This window comes from Pundamilia nyererei, unplaced genomic scaffold, assembly GCF_000239375.1.
Source record: "Pundamilia nyererei isolate P.nyererei 1_Seehausen unplaced genomic scaffold, PunNye1.0 scaffold00116, whole genome shotgun sequence".
NCBI classification, from domain to species: Eukaryota; Metazoa; Chordata; class Actinopteri; order Cichliformes; family Cichlidae; genus Pundamilia; species Pundamilia nyererei.
The window spans coordinates 1,882,256-1,900,008 of NW_005187517.1; the positions used below are offsets into that span (position 1 = coordinate 1,882,256).

The 17,753-nt window shown below is 42.0% G+C and overlaps 1 protein-coding gene across 1 annotated transcript; it reads right to left on the reverse strand.

The window, feature by feature from the left end:
• Positions 1-5,437: 5,437 nt before the first annotated feature.
• On the reverse strand, positions 5,438-9,437 carry pim1 (Pim-1 proto-oncogene, serine/threonine kinase). The gene is made up of 6 exons (XM_005742067.1): positions 9,014-9,437; positions 8,657-8,763; positions 8,485-8,535; positions 7,983-8,349; positions 7,265-7,441; positions 5,438-7,154 (listed from the first exon to the last, which is right to left on the reverse strand). The coding sequence occupies exons 1-6, from the start codon at positions 9,093-9,095 to the stop codon at positions 6,940-6,942; spliced, it is 999 nt and encodes a 332-aa protein (XP_005742124.1). The 5' UTR covers positions 9,096-9,437; the 3' UTR covers positions 5,438-6,939.
• Positions 9,438-17,753: the final 8,316 nt, after the last annotated feature.

Here is a 17,753-nt window from a genome sequence, read left to right on the forward strand (position 1 = left end):
GTATGAATGGATGTAAATGAGTGAATGAGGCATATTGTATAAGCGCTGTGTAAAAATCAATCCATTTATCACTTATGTATTAATAACTCTTGAGTTATTGCTGTTCCACTTGTGCTGTTTCTGATCCCCATTCTTTAATGTAAAGCCCAACACTGCATATTTCATAGTACTTCAACATCAACATTTCTCAAGGAGGTAAATTACAGGTTGGGCCAGGGAGCACGTGGTTTCCCATTCATCTTTCAGTAAGTCCTTTGTGCAAGAATGTAGATGTGTGTGTGTAGTGTGTCGTGTAGTGGAAGCAGGCAGATAAGAAGGGGGCCAAACGCTTACAGACTGAGAGAGTGACAGCGATAGGGGCGGGGTAGGGGCTGAAGGAAGTTCCTCAGAACATTGCCCAACTGCCCCTGCTCTACATCTAACAGTTGGAACAGGGAGGAGGTTGATTAGGCAACAAGTTGGCTTTTTGTTTCTTTCTCACAAGATAAAGGTGACGACACACGGCTTACGGGAAAAAGGCCTAGATGAACCAATCAGCTCTGATTGCTAAGGTGTTGAGAAGCCTCTGGCTCATATCGGCTGCAGATGAGAAGACCATATTCCCAACACGCTTGATCAAAACAAATGACACATTGACTGAGTCAGAATCACACACAGGGTCTCTTCACAGGGAAACATCAGCCTTATCAGTGTGCCTCTGAAAGCTAATCATAGTGTTTGCTGTTGCTCTTTCACGTTGTGGCTTATTTTTGTAATGACTCAGGGTTGAAGCAAAGCAGTCAAATGAACACAGAACAAGGGTTGGGGGATGGATGCATGTCAGTGACTCACGACAGTCCATGCAAATACCTGAGCCTGCATTTGACTCTGAAGACGATTTGCATGATTAGTCCTTCGAATGAACAATAGGACGAAGCAGCTCGCTGTGTGGGTTGATGCAACTGTGGCTCTGCTGGACGTTTTCTCTGCCCCTTGTTGCCTGCTTCCCACTTTTTGTCTCCGACTGAATAAAAGCCAACATGCTCCAAGTGTGCAACAGAACAGAGGCAGCCTTTTAAGTGTTATGTGGTTCTCAGAACGAAAGGGGAAATGAATCGTGGTGTCATTCGTAGAAACTTGTGGTCTCCGATACACTGCAGCTTCTTCAGGGAAATAGAGCGGTGTGTGAAAATCCGAAAAAGAAGAAACCCAGCGTCAGATCAAAGAAACTCGAACACTGACATGACATTTTCAGTTCATGCTGCAGATGACATTTTATATTTAGTTAATTTTGTTGTGTTGTCCTTTGAAAGACACCCCTCGCCTGTCTATTATTATCTGTTATAAAAATACATGTAGGGACTTGAACCACTTCCATTTTCTGCTTTTAACTCTGTGTCAAGCTGATGGGCTTAAGGGCCTGCACAAGCTGACCTAAGAACAGATAGCAGGGATAGGCTGAGGATTAAATGGTGCTCCAGGAGCGTGACCCCCAGAGTTTGATTATATGAGTGTGTGTGCAGCAGGGGTGAGGCATTAGGATGACTGAATTAAACCCCTTTATGTCACAAATCAGTGATTATGTGTCATTTATGGGGTCCTGTCTAAACTGCAACATAAGGTCAGAAATCCTGCAGCATATTAAGACAAGTCATTAAAACATTAGCTCTGAATGTTTTTCTTTTTTCTAATTATAATGAGTGGGAAAGATTACAGGCAATTAAAAGCCTAAAAGCTAATTCTGGCCACTGGAAGCCTGGTTAAATACTCTGTGAGGCTGTCCTTAGGCACAGCAGTAATTTGAACTAACATGCACAGAGTGTAAATGTTCACTGCAAATATTTAATCATCTTAGCTAATTAGCAAGTACTCTTGCAGTACTGTGCGAGCGCCTCGAGTCACCCCTCATTTCTTTATATTTTACTTCCAAGAAACCAAACTTTCATGTATTTTTATAAAGTGGTTGCGAGCAATAGTTCTCTGGGCTTTTTATTGGACCTTGGCTGCTTTTCTGCTCCTTTTTAGTCCACTCCTTGTACCTGATCATTTTTAGAAGAATATTTTTATTTGCTAAGAGACATCAAATGGAAAACAAAAGTAGAAGTGCCAGGACTAGAAAACTTTTTTTTTAAATTCACAGGACCTGGAAGATGCCTTTGACCACACTGTTACTCATCAGAAATGGCTGAGGGGGTAAAAGGCTGAGGTTTGCTAAATTATACAGAAACTGGATTGAAATTCAATAGCAGCAGTATTTATGGAATGATGAATCCAAATTTGTATATAAACATATTTTTTTTGTCCCGATTGTCAGCAGTGAGTGTCTACAGGCTGTAAAAGACGGTGCAGGCTCTGTCATGGGGACATTATGGTTGTCTTGAGGATGTTTTTGGAATTATGAACTCAGGAAGGTACAGTTAGATTTTGATCCATCATGTAATCTGCAAAATGTTTCACTGCCAACTGCTTTTTTCAACAATGATGAGAATGGAGCAGTGCGATTTCATCTTAGCAAAGACCAGAATAAAAGGCAACAGGCCAACATTCATAGAAGACTTTGAATGTCTTTCGAGGAGCCTAGAGAATTATTCCTGAAGACTACTTAAAGAAATTATAAGAAAGTTTGCCTGAGAGGGTCCAGGTTGCATTGAATAATAAAGGCGTTGACTTTTAAACCTTTGGCTTATACATTGTTTTTCCCTCTATGTTTGCATGTTTTAAAAAAAACTACACCCATTTCATTTCCCATTTTCTAGCAAAATAGAAAGAAATAAAGGGTGGCTCAGGAATGTTGCACAATACATTTTTAAGAAGTTAATGGATTCTAAAGTTGTTACATTTTATCCTGTTGCACAACAATACACAGACTGATTCTTACATAGCGCTTTTCTACTCTCCTGACGTACTCATATACAACACATTCACTTTCTTCTAAGCTTTTTAGCATTTCCTAAACAACATTCATATTCGGATGGATGCTCTACCTCCTGAGATACAGCCACCCCTGTACACTGTGTTGGTTCTTTTGGAGCTAGAAGTTGCAATATATGAAAGAGAATAGAGTGCTAAGATATGAGCTAACATTAGCAAGCTTAATGCAAGGTAATTTGTGGGACCATTAAAGTAGTTGTGAGTAGTTGTGTTCAGGGTAGACCAAAGCTGACATTGCCATTTATATAACCATTCCTTAGCCTAGCTAAAAAAAATATCAATACACTTGTAATATCTTTTTTTCACTTCTGGGTATCCCTAATGAACTTTGGAGCTACAAACAAACCGTTTCATCCTTTCAGCTGACACTGAGGAATGTCACCTGCTAGCTGCTAACTGGAACTGCCGGTTGTTTGATGTGAGAAAGGCTGGGCTAAATGTGTTCCGAGCATTCCTATTAAAAACTGCTTCCTGTAACCAGTGAGCTCGAGCTAAAACTGTAAACCTGAGAGCGGCGAGGCTAAAACAATAATCTGAAAGATGCTAATAAGCTTTGTTGAGCTTAGGGAAACTATAAACGCTTTCACACCCATGTCCTTTATTTCAGTTCTCAGCCGTCCATTTAAATCTCGGCTTGTAAACACACATTATATTCACCTGACAGACACTAACTGGGACTGATGGCCCGCCAGCATTTCCAACCTCCATGTAATTTGATGTTGTGTAAATCTTTGTCTCGCTGTAGGTGGGGTGCTGGCAGAGATGTCTCAAGGAAGATTAGCGGCGAGGCCGGCAGTCCCCCCGGGAGCATCACAACTGATTAAACCTACAGCTCTTATCTATCCAAGAGAACAGATCCACGATAGGCTGCTGCCCACTGGTTACTATCACCACTCAAATGTCTAGATTAACCCACAAGAGCATCTGCAGCCTATTAGTGGGATTAAACCCATGAAGACAAGCGGCCATCCTGCTGTGAATTGGCTGAGGGCAATTAGTTCAAACCTTATTCCTAATGACTGATACTTTAATGAGCGGTGGTGACGAAAATTCTCAGATTCTTCACTTTTATGTATCCATCTAAAAATACTCCAAAATAGTCCCTAATAATTCTCATTTTTTAAAGCTGCTCAGGACCCTTAAACAAGTCGATGAAGCTGTGTTGTTGGAGAATTCAGTTTTACAACTCAAATCTTGCTTTATTTGACTTTTGTAGTTTTACAGTAAGATCTTTATCTACAAAATAACTGTAGTGGCCAGATGTAATAAACCCCCCAAAACAATCCTTTAAAATGTATTTCAGTAAAAGAACAAAGCAAAAATAACCACAGATACACACATCTTAAAAATTGACTTAGTGTTGGTCCTCATATAAATATACTTTCCCTCATTGATGAGCAGCTAGTTTTACCTTACCCTTTTTATGCCCGTTATTTATCATTGAAATGCAACCCTTCATCACTGTTAAGAGAGGGTACAAAGTCAGTGAAGAGGTGAAAAAGTGAAGAGGACTCCTTGTAGTACAATGAAATAAAATGCATGCAGCAGTGTTGTGCTTTATTTATTTTGTATTATATTTACTAAGACTTACTGTTGACAATTTATTGCAATTTTGATTATAAAATATTTGATCCATTGTCAACAAAAGCGTTACTTGATGTTGTTTGGGTAGAATTATATTGATTTTTACTGGAGGGTTTCATCACTCAAGACTTCAAAACTCTCCTACGGTCTCCATGGTTGTTCGTGTTATACTTAATGTTGTTTCGCTGAATTCAGGGAATAAGCGTGCCTTTTTATTTCCTGGGGTAAATGCTTTTATTCATCCATGAAAGATCACCTAGACACTAACATTCCACTTCTGCATGACTTTTGTCAGAGTCTCACAGAAGTCTTTTCCTGTAAAAAAAAAAAAAGAGTTCTTCCTTCCCGCATTCCCCAGATGCTACTCATAAGCAAGCGAATGATTGCCTGGGTTTTCCCTTTTTCCCTGTTATTAAAAACTGAACACTTTAAGAAGCCCCAACTCCTCTCAAAGGTCTTTGTTGTATATGAATGAACAATTATATTCTCTTGCTTAGAAATCTTTTTTTTTTTAATTTTCCTCTTTTGTTTCTTTAAATAATTATTAATACTGAAGCTAGTGCTTGAGTATATCTATCTGCACTTGAAAGCCAAGCGCAGAGCTTGTTTTCTCTTCGCTAACATAGATATAGGCACCCTGCCCTATGTTGATGCCATCTACCATCCTCTTATCTCTTCATCCGTTTCCCGTTTCTGACGCTTTTCTACAGTCTTAAACAGGAAGTTGTATAACCTTCTGGCCTAGTAAATTCTCTGTAGGCGTTAAAAACAGTGCATAGGCTATTGTTGTTTCTAGCTTAAACCCCACCCCCCAAAACAACCCTAAAAAAAAAAAAAAAAAGCAGTGTTGTCAATCCATTTCTAGTCTGTTGCAGTTCTAAGTTTATTTTTAACCCCAGAAAACAAATGAACTCTTTGAAGCAATACAAAGGAGCACAAGTTGTCATAGTTTTAAAGAAACATATTTATTGAAATTGTATAAAAATAGCTTCTAAAATAATTTACAATTCTAATTTGAAAAGATGGAAAAACAAAACAAATATCCAAGCTGCGATCATGCAGCCAGAAAAGTCTTCTGAGTCTCGCACTCACACTCACAACATTCACTCAAACAGCGCAACGAAAACCAGTTACCATCAGTAGACATTGGATGTTTACATACAATAGGATGGAGGTGCTTTTGGGACTATTTACATGTTATTTACAACACATACAAACATACACATCTGCTCTTTTCAAATTTTTCAAGCCATAAATATGGTCACATCTCTGCTATTATTTTTAAATAATGTGGGCCCTTCAGTGATGGTGGAATGAAATATATATATTTGTATATATACACACACATACGCGCACACATCAACAGCCGAAATTCTCTCATAAATAAATAAATAAGATCTGTGACCAAAAACAAACAAAACCTCATTGAGTGTGAAAAAGAAGACAGCAATAATAAATATCGTTCTTATTTACAATTCTCGTCCCCAGCGATTTTTTTAAGACCTGCGTGAGGCACTGTTTATAAGAAAAAAAATTGAAGAGCAGAGGATGTTATATCTCGGTATGGTTTTGCATTGTGGTGTGCATTCAGGTGGGTTTGAATGAGCGGTTGCCTAAGCCTTGTGTTTGTATACAACACAAGAAGGAGGAGGAAGAAAAGGTTGTAGAATAGAGGTGGATGCTGTAGTAAAGAGTGAGGTAAGTCCAGTTTTTTTATGATTTGTTTGCACAGGTTGCTGCCAGAGCTATGAGGTTGTCTGGTTGCTAATGACATTGGAGTAGTAGAAATAGTGATAGTAGTGGTTATAAATGGCATAGGCTTTACTGATCTAGGCCCACGAGAGGAAAAACAGTGACAGCAATAAACGCTATAAAGCCTTGTAGAGCGTAAGGAGCAAAAAGGCCATTGATGAAAAGCCTTTTTGCTTCACAAATTCAAGTATTTTCAGGCGCCTACCCCCCCAACAATCTCACAGAAGGCACTTTTCTTTGAGAAAACAAAAAAAACTAAAGTCAAGCTTCTCTTCACCAGCGTCTTTGCTTTTCCCTCTTTGCTGTGATCTCGAGGGAGAGAGCGGTGCAACGAGAGCTTATGTAACTCTGTCCTCTTGCCATTCAGCACAACAGCCACACAGGTGTGTGTTTGCTCAAAGCAGGTGTGTCCAGAGCACGCCCTCCTGCAGACTCACGGACGTCCGGTGCCTAGATCAGCGTCCAGCGAGGATGATGTCATGACACTAATGGCTGGGAAACTCAAGTAGTTGGGGTCGTGACAGTGAAGAGGGTCTGACCCGCCAGGCCGAAACTGCCAGATGTGTGCAGTTGCATACACTTTGCTCTGGGGTGTGGGTGGCCAACGTTCCTCTCCACTCTGCTTCAAGTCTTTTGTATCAGTGCAGTCCAGTTCGGACCAGAACAGCCCAATTGTAACAGTCCGCGCCCGTATCATCGAGCCACGGCCACGGGGGTGGGTGTGAAGGCTGAGGGCTCGTGGCCGATGCTGTGCAGTCTGATTTCTGTGGTCTGGTTCTCTGTCTGCACCGAGGACGGTACTACAGAGGAGGACATGCTCTGCATCCACGAGTGGTTGAAGATGTCCTCGAAGGACGGGCGGTCGGCTGGCCGCAGAGACAGACACCATTTGATTAGCTGCTGGCATTCTGGTGAAAAGGAAGCAACATGCAATTAGTCCTGGTCAACACATGAGTAAAGTAGATGATGTGCAACGTGTGACTGAAAGGCTGGTATATGAGCTGCAACGTGGGTTTACCTGATGAGATTCTTCTCCGGAAGAAGACCTGCCCCCTCATGATCTCCTCATCATGTTCAAATGGGATGTCCCCGCACACCATGTCATACAGCAGGATACCCAGGGACCAAATTGTGGCAGAGCGCCCGTGGTAGCGATGGTACTTGATCCACTCTGGAGGACTGTACACTCTTGTGCCTGTGAGACAAAAATAAAATAAAAGAAACAAATTAGCTTAAAAAGGTGTACTCTTTCTAAAAGAAAATTTGAAAATCTCAGAAAACCATGTGACTTATCATAACACAGTAATAGTGAAAATGAAAATACTTCTGGGGAGAGTTGAATGATAAACAAGGACTGGGGATTTGTCAGCTGAGCCTGTTTCTCAGGCTGTTATCTGGGCTCAGGTGCCAGGCAGCGTGACAGGCAGTTTTTGCGTGCGGTAACAGAGTGCACTGGAGGGAGGGGGAGCAGACATGTGACTTTGTTTACAAACTTTGAGTTGTAAAAATACCACTTCCCTCCAGTGGGGGGCAACAAAACTAAAGCAAAACCTTCCAGCATGTACTAAAAGGCGGCTGTGTGGAGTATGATTACACAAGCTGGGAATTTCTGCTGTGGTCTAAACGGGCAAAAACCTTATAACCCTAATGATGTCGATAAAAAGTATATGTAAACAAGTTAGGTGAAAAACAAAAACAATATACAGCGCACTATATACTGAGCGCAGTGAACTCACCATCAAAGTCCGTGTAAATGGTGTCCTTCAGCAGGGCTCCGGAGCCGAAATCGATGAGCTTCATCTCCCCGGTGCGGAGGTCGATGAGAATGTTCTCGTCTTTGATGTCCCGGTGCACTACGCCGCAGTTCTGGCAGTGCCGCACGGCCTCCAGCACCTGGCGGAAAAAGCTCCGCGCCAGGTCCTCCGGTAAGGCACCTTTCTCGGTGATGAAGTCGAACAAGTCCTTGACGTTCTCGGGTCTCTCCATTACGATGATGAAGCTGTCCGGCCGCTCGAACCAGTCCAGCATCTTGATAACGCCGCGGAAGCCCGTCCCGACTTTTTTCAGCAGGACGATCTCCATTGGGACCCGAGAGCCGTTAGGCTTTAGAGACAAATGACAAATACAACACTCAATACACACGTACACGCCCAAAACCAACCCGCATGTGTGGGTATTGATAAGTAATATGTTTTTCATCCTAATTAAAAAGGCGCTAATAATAAAACTGCTTCTTACCAGCTCTCCCCACTCCGAGATTCTGTCCTTGGCTACATGTTTGACAGCGACCTGCCATGGCAAAGGAGAGACCGCGTCACACAACGTGTACAACAACCGCACATGTAATAACCATGACAAATAAATGAGCACATAAAAAACGTATTCTAATATTAAAACATGGCGTACTAACCGGAGCTCCGTCGGCTATCTTCGTTCCGGAGTAGACGGTTCCGAAGCCGCCGCTGCCCAGCACGGCGCCGACCTGATAAAGCTTCTCGAAAGGCTCCCTCTCTTTCACTGCAACACAGTATAAACATAGCCGGTAAATACCGGAGAGCAAACCCGCTTATCCGCGCTGGAAACAGCGCAATATAACGGCGCTAATATAAGAATATAAAATATTGCAACATGGCTAACATTACTGTTAATAAATGGCCGTCCTCGGCAGTTATTAAGTTAAACTAGCTGCTAGCGTGTGTAGACTGAGCCACTGCTGCAGCGCCGTCCTCCATGACAACACAGCGGGGGGAGAAAAAGGGCGTCTAACCTTGATGAACCTGGAGCTGGATTTTCGCCGGCATGTCTACGGTGGAGATGTGGGCCAGAGAATTGAGCTTGGACAGCAGCATTCCTTTAATATCCACCGCAGGTCAACGACGTGTGCCCTCCGTCTTCGTTTTTGTTTTGTTGAAAGGAGTAGTTTTATTCCGACAGTGCGTCTCTCCCGTGCTGAGCTCCGAGTCCACGTTGCAGGAACAAAAATGCGGTAGGGATCCTTTCATCCGAATAGCAAGACAAAAAAACAGTCCCTGTGGTCCAGGAAAATATAGCCAAAAACGTAGTCCCGGCAAAAGGATGAAAACCTAACGCGAGCTACGGCAGTCCCCTGCAATGTTTTGTAAACAGTTGAGTAAAAATGCGCGATATAAGGAGATAAGGCAGGGTTCAACCTAGTGCCTCAGTCTGACACCGGCTCCTGAAAATATCTGATTGGGGGGGAGGACCCTTATATGACTATAGTAAGGAGGCGGGTACCAAATGCTGACGTCTACATTGGTCCCGCCCTCTTCCGCTCCTCTACACCAATAAAAAGCAAATACCACATGTCAATCACAGACTGAAAATAAAGCTAACCGGCCTGCCAGACACAGACGTGGCGGGAATCAAAACGCGCCAAAAAGGGAGAGACTAAAGTAATAATTATGAATTCATGTTGGAGGGAAATGCAAATCCAAGGCCAAGTGCTTGTCTCCTCCCTTCTCGGGAAACCAAACCGGGTGGGGTGAGGGGGATATAACTAGACCATTAGGAATAAGACTGAAGATAAAAGGGCGGCACTGGTGAAGCTGCATATAACATTTTGTCTACTCTCTGGCATAGCTTGATATCACCTGCAGAGCGTTTTTCCTTTTTTTTTTCACTGTTTGCACGTCACTTGCTAAGCCTGCATTTAACAAAATAAACACCCTGTTGCTGCACTGAAGCATCCAAATTGCTTCATAAAGATATTTGTGCTTATAACACACACATTTGTATGCACTCAAAGTATAGATATGACCTGAAAGCAGTTCATCAATTTGCACTTCAGTTATGCTCACCCCCTGCCAATCACCTGATTAATTTCACATTCAACACAAAGCTTTACGGGATGAAGTGAAGCCCAGGACTGCGCTTTCAGTTGACAATGCCTCTCAACTGGCTGCTGCATCAAAGAGGCGCTAGTGAGAATAGCTGCATTCCACTCATTCTTTCAAATTGGGTGGCCGTGTCTGCAGCCGTTCACAGGATGTGGGAAACTAGAGATAAATAGGCTTCCATTTACCCCCCCTTGCCAGGCCCCCTCCTCTTTTTGCCCTCTCTGCTCCTCCTCTCTCCGCCTTCTTTTTCCCGCGCATGTTATTGTCTGAATGGCATGCTCCCTTTCCCCCACCCATGCTTAAGTTGCATTCTGTTTTCCTTTGAAATTTCACAGCAGATCTTAAACGGTCATGCTGCTGATTTAATGCATTTCACATGTATGTCGTGAGATGACGCACCCCAAAAGAATAAAACAGTAAGTGGTGTGTGGGTGCATGAGAAACACTGCTTTGTAGATACACTACAGTTTAAAAAAAGGTGACAGATAAAGTGCAGATGATTTACTATTTTGCAGCTTTGGTTTGCATTTAGTGGCAGAGATTCGTTTTTTGTAGTTTTTTTTAATGCACTGGCTAGCATGCGCAAAAATGTGTGCTTAATGCACCATGAAGGTCATTGAGTGCATGTAAGGAAAAAAAGACTCAGTGGGCTACTCTCTTAAGGTATTTTCAGGTCAGTCTGGCTTAGTGGAATGACAATGAGAGAAAGCGGGGTTGTTGATACATGCATTTGGGACACCCTGGGCAAATTCCTCCAGCCCTAAAATGTTTGAAGACAATATGCAAATCAGGTGCAGAACAATGTAACCAAATGCCAATCTCATTTAAAAGGCTTCCTTCAAGTACTGGTGTGGATGAGGGCTCTGTAACCAAACATATGTACCTTCCTTCTTTCTTTAGGATCTACACCAGCCATTCTTCCTGGGTGTAGATTCCATTTGAGGACAACAGGGAGGCAAGGGGACACACACATGAAGTAGCCCCCAGTAACTGTTGACTTTCAGATACTTCATTTCCTGCATTCTTTTGTAAATTTTAGGCGCCAGTTTGCACACATTTTTCTGCATTATTTGAAAGTAGAAATGCATCGCCAGCTCAACATCTACTGGATATATGTATGGAGTGTCTGTGAGGCCTGCATTGCTTTAAAAGGATTATTCTGAACCCTTTCCACATTAACATTATCCCCACTGAGTCGAAAGATGTAAGCATTATTTGCTCTGTCCTGTTTTGTTTGCTTGGCTCCAGACGTCAGAGTCAAACTGTAATGAGTTTATAATTCTGTGTGACATCAGGCTGTGTTTGTGTCTTTTGTTTGGGGAAGTATAACCTTGTCATCTGATAACATTAATGATAAATTCATTTGCTTAATTTATAACAAGCCCGCCCCCAGACTTTAATAGACTTTAGTAGCGGCTATGCTTCAGCAAGATTGCTCCCCATGTTCAAAACCTTCTGCACTTTACTGAAGAGATTTTGAAATGCCTAAATTCCTAAAACAGAAGCCAGTGCAAACACTGCTATCCCATTTAGTGCCACTTGAGGCAGGCTCCAAAAAGTCATAAACATAAACTTTATTTGTATAGCACAAATTAAGAAAAAAACAAAAACAAAGCAAGAACACATCTTGAAACCTTGAGATTAGCCTTTATTAGCCTTTACCATTGCCAGCTTGGTTTCAGAAAACGTCATGATAATACCATTTCATCTGTAAAAGGTCATTAACATGATGGTGGCCAAAACACTAACGTGTAAGCTTCAAACCTTTCCTCTTCTTCTTTCAGATTTCATGCAATTTCTTGCATCTAGGTTATGCTTCACTTTTCCATAACACGTACACTCCCTCCCTCCCCTTGCCTTTTATATAAAACATTTCAATTAGCATTCATGTTGCTTTTGGTAGCACTGTTTTATCAAATATTTAAACCAGCATTGTGCATGCTCATGTACAGTGTACAGTCTCATTCTGCTGCAATAAAGAAATCCAGTTGTATAGAAGTCTATTGGAAAATGGCCCTTGGCTCCCTTGATCTCTGTGTTACCCTTTTCTGAGATGGTGATAGCAACTTGCTCGAACAGTTTTTCACAATGCAATGCACCAAGTGGGTAGGCCCACCTCGTATTCATTCAGATTTCATTTACACACCTTTCAGTTCCTTTATATGTTTGCATTAATCAGACTATGACCTTTTAAGGCCTTGATTTTAATGTCACTGACCAGGCTTTGTAGCTTAAATCACATTTGCCACACTTGTATTCGAATTGAACATAGCTTCAGTGTCGAAATATATGTGAATAAGTGGATAATCTATGAAACTGTTGTTAATGCGTTTATGTTCCTGCTGTAATAATGTAAGGGTAAGTGGTGTTACAGTGGCATGGGTTCTGATGGGAGTGTGCGCTTCATGCCCAGTTAGGGGCACAGGAGAAGTGTGTGAAAATGAAACGATCCAAAGCAATGAGTGCCACAGTGAAATGCCACAAGTGAGTGCATCATCTTTCTGTAGGCTGCAGATATTCCTGCCTGCATGATCAGCAATGCTCAAATGACAGCCATCTAAGCCCATCTGTCAAAAGGACAGGTTATTAGTTTGGGACCAGCTGCTCACTCCAATATCCTGACGTATTTCCCCTAAGGGGAGGGCGGCAGGTTCTCAGTGTAAAGCAGGGCATCCCGCTCTTTATGGTCGCCAAACAGAGCCACAGTGACCCATGTAATGGGCTGGTGGGCTCAAATTTGTAGCAGGTTTTTCATTTACATCAGTGTTATTCTGCATATTGAAACTTTAGAGGCCACAGGATAAAAAAGCCACATAGCTAAAGTTGGCTTGCATAATATGTCTATGAATTACTTCCTCTTTCTAGAGAAATGAATACCATTTCCACTGGAAAGTTTCACAACACCAATGTTTGTGTAGAATGACTGGTCATAATCAGTATGTGCATAACCCTTTGTAAATATTTGGATAAAAGGCTCTTTTATTCTGAGTTTTATGAGATCGCTAAATGCTTAACGTAGCAAAACAAAAAACAAACAAACAAAAAAACCTGAAAAGAAAAGAAAACAAGACATCATATCCAGTGAAAATCTTGATACTGTGAGCTGGCTTCTTTGGGAGGGAGCTTGCCATAAAGAAAATTATTATCTCTGTTACCTTTTGGCAAACTCCTGACTTGCTACTCCACCTTCGCGCTTCCTGTAAAAGTTATGAAATGTCCGATATGACATATTTATTAAGAACACATTGCCTTTCAAGGAGATGATTCACTTTCTCTCTCACCCACATGTGTGACCTCTTTTTCACTCCTCTCAGTCTTTCTGGATTGGGGTAAAAAGTGAAACACCACTTAAGACACGTGTCTATCCATCAAACATTAACTGCTGGCCGGGCCACCTTCTTTAGCTGAACCACAGTTCCCACCTGCTGTAAGTAGCAGGAAAATGATTACAGAAGGTCACGAGATAAAGGTCCACTAGTGGTTCCAATGAGTTAAACACTAGATTGAACTCTCCAATGTTGTTATAGTCACATAAAATCCTGCGACACAAGCATGTATAATTATAAGATATACTGATTTGTATTTTATGCCTTTGCTGTCTGTGTGGAATCGAGACGGGTAATTATTGTAAATAGCTGGTTTAAGTAAAAACATGCAGGCTTTTCCTTATGATACGCATAGTGATGACTGTGTTAATGGACATTCTCTGTAATTTTCCCCCATAATGGGTTTGATACTTCACTCACAGCCTTATCATTCATGACAGCACCTTCAGAGCTCACAATAAATGCAGAGACCCCCAATGCAGGGATAATTGCTGTTTATATATTCTAATTGCTTTAAGCTGTGTGAGCCTATAGTGAACTCAAATAACCTCTCAGCTGTAATGATGCTAATGGAGAAAAATATAGCTCTCCTAATATCTTTTACATATAGACATGCTTTGCTGTCATTTTCTGAGCAGAAAGAGGAAAAAAATAATTTGTCATAATGAAGATTCCATGTGCATGAAAAAGTGTGTAACAAATGCAACAATTAGCTCATGATCATCAGCTAAAATCCCCCCAAAGGACCTCAAAAAGGCATCTGTATGCTCATCACTGATAGCCGATTATCATGGGTAGGTGTGTGCTCTGTGACAGTGATTGACAAAGATGACCACGTAATTAGAGGAGGGTCGTAATACTGTCTTGCAGCTCAGCAGGAGCTTTGCTGCTCTCAGACAAACAAAGCCTGCCTGTGTCATTTATGTTGACAATGAAGCCGAATGACAATGAAGCCTGCAGGGTCCTTGTGTTCTGTTATTTATATGGGATAGTCAGGAATGAATGCTTAGTGCTGAAAGTTTGGTTCCCCTTGCTTTCCCATTTGAGCAGTCACTGATTTCAGTGCTTCATAATGTCTGGGGTGAAAGTTACAATGCCTGGCCATTGCCCTGTGCTACGACACAGGACCTGGAAGTTGCTAACCCAACCACCAAAGGTGGTGCACACTTAAACACACACAAATAAATACAACCGCTGAAACATTATCTGCCATGCTTCCAAATTACCAGCAAAGTCTTTTTAGGTTCCCCCCTAAATAAGGAAAGCATGGGCATGTGTGAATGATTGTGTGTGTTTAAGGAATGAGATGGGGAGGGCAAGTTATATTTAGAGATGACTTAAAGGCAGAAAGACTAGCTGTGGGCTGGGTAGCCTCCGGTGTGGCCTGACCTCTCCTCAGGTAGCCTCTTATCCACTGCTCTCCTCAGGTTATAAGAGGCCTTGGCTAGTGGGGCTCATGGGAAAAGGCTCCAATACACATCAAAAGAAGGCCTATGTGGGAAAGCACTACAGAGTCCCATAGGTCACCACAGGTCAACTTTCATGTCAGCACAGGCCTGATTTCAGGTCAGAGGTTATTAGCATACCTGTCCTGGGCCACTCAGACTGTTCTTTAAGGAAATTATCCCCACTTGTCCCAATTAGGGGTTCTGCTACTGAAGGGTTGTTTATGATCTTTGTTGTGTTGGTTAAAGAGGAGTTGGTATAATCAGTGTGTAAAACAGGCAGGCTGCTTTTCACATTGCGAGCGGTTACAATAATAGAACTATTGTGAGGTTTAGCCTTGTTACTGTGGGCTTTCAGATCATAGGAAATAACACATGCAACTTCATCCCAGCAATTACTGCTGATAATGACATTACTGATAGAAAGGATTATATGATATCATATGACATGGCCTTACTAAAGTCCTGAAAAAATGTTCAGTAATTAGAAATAAAAATGCAGACACGTGGAGTTGTGATAGTGTAAGGAAATGGTTAAACTGGTTTTTGGTAGCTTTTATGTAAGGTGCAAACTAGAATGTTTGGCTATAACCTGCAGTAGAATAATTTTTTTTTAACTGCTTTGGGGTTATAGGTCATGGTAAGTTATGTTATTCTTTGCTATGAGGCCAAACCAGTACTAACCAGAACCTGCTCTAAACCAGAAGTAATTGTGTACAGTTGAAAACTTTACTATGAGCAGAAAAATGAACCTAATATGGAACTGCAGTGGCCAGTCAGGCCCTATGTTAAAGGGCCCATCTTTAAAACATCAAAAGCATGTTTACAGCCTGATGCACTCTGAATATTGGAGTTTGGCATGTGGCCACTATAATTTAGAGGTGTCACAGGAGCTGTAGCTGATCTGCTAAGCCACACATCTACTCCAGCTGTATAGAAAACATGGACGTAGCTTCTGGCTTTAAAAAAGGAAGTGCTTTAAACTGGAATTCTATCTGAAGACCTGATAGCTGTTGTTGAAGAAAAAGTTCCAGTCGTATAGAAGTCCATGGGAATTGGGCTTTCTGACGTAACCTCTGTAAACACTTTCCTGTTGAGTTCCAGGCGCTTTATGGTAAAGACCCTACAATAATAGAGTGAAAACCCCAACAATTAGACAAATCCCTATAAGAAAGCACTTAACAACAGTGGGGAGAAAAAAACCCTTTTTAACAGGAAGAAATCGACAGCAGAACAAATGTCAAACATAGATAATAATAATAACTACTGATTAAATGCAAAGTAGTGTATAAACACAGAGAGTGAAAACAGATGAGTGATGAAAAAAAAAACCTAGTACATCACGAGAAGCCCCCAGCAGTCCAACCCTATTGCAGCTGAACTAAGGGAGGGTTCAAGGTAAGCTTTACTACTTATTACTAGGCTTCATGAAAAGGAAATTAAGGCTTATCTTAATAGTAGAGTGACTGTCCAGTTCCTCAATCCAAACTGGGAGATACTGGGAGATACACAGAAGAGTATCCTGTAAGCTGAAGGCTCTGCCTCCCATTTTACTTTTATCTTTGGTACCACAGGTAAGTAGTATGGGAGCAAAATGCTCTATTGGGGTAATATAGTACTATAAGGTCTTAAAAATAAGACGGGATCTGATTATTTGAGGCTATCTATGAGAGGAGAAGGATTACAAATTTGATATTGTATTTAACAGGGAGACAATGAAGAGAAGATAATATGGGGGAAATTTGCTTTCTCTGTTGGGGCCCTGTTGGTTGTTTCTGTTTGACATTAAGGACTTCTTGAAATTGCACTGCTATGCTAAAATAGCAATAACCAGCCCTCCCCCAAGATGCCTGGGTGAAGGTCTGCTGAAAACACCACTCTCAGCAATGGCCTTCCACTGGTTCTGTAATGGCTTTGAGGGTCACAGTGAGGAAATGGTGAACTGAGGGGAGCTGTGAAGCTGTGTGCTTCTGCAAGGAATGTGCTGAACCAGGAAGAAGTCTGCTAGTGTCACCTTCCCACAGAGGTTAGGGGGATCAAGGGGGTAGGGACTTGAAGGAGAGAAGAGCTGTTGTTTAGCGGGGGCAGTACGCATTCATCCACGTGGGAAACACACAGTAGTGACATATTAGACTGCTATCACACAAACAGCTCAGTGACACTGCAACCAGTCACGGCCAAAGAATTTTGGCGGCAGGGTTCTTTCAAAAAAATTCCCACAGGGATAGAACAAGGAGTTTCTCCTTTGCCCTTTCTTTATATTTGGCAATCAGGTGGTCTGTTTTCATTTCGAGAAATTAGAGACAGGTTACACTGATGCCACCTATAAATAGCCCTGTCCCAAACAACTAAGATTCCCTGACGAAGTTATGGAACGCTGAAAAAGTCCCCACAAGAGTTACAGCTAATGCTGCCTTATCTTTTTTTAGCATTTATTTTCACTGATCTGTTTGGTTTCTGTATCTTGTTTCGGTGCCCTGTCGAACTTTCTCCATTTCTTTTTCACTCCCCCATCCCCTAGAGTGTCTACAGTTGATTTGCATTGTCGCTCAGAGAGTGGGGTTAGCAGTTATTGTTGTTGTGATGGTAGAGGGGTTTTCCCACCAGCTTTTCCCTCTCCTCCAACTGAATCAAAACACCTCTGTGTTGCTGCCGGTGATGTCATGGCCCAGAAACTGCTCAAAGTCCTGCTTCCCTGGGAAACCCCATATCAGGAAGTCCAGACGATTTTTTTCCCCCTCGCTCTTTGATTGTTATAGCAGAGCAGCTTGGAAGAGACTGTGAGGTTTCTGATTAGGTTCCCATCCGCTGCTGGCTGAAGAGGCCACTGTGAACCCACTGAACTCAAATGCCAAAGCGGCTTGGCTACTCATCTGCCT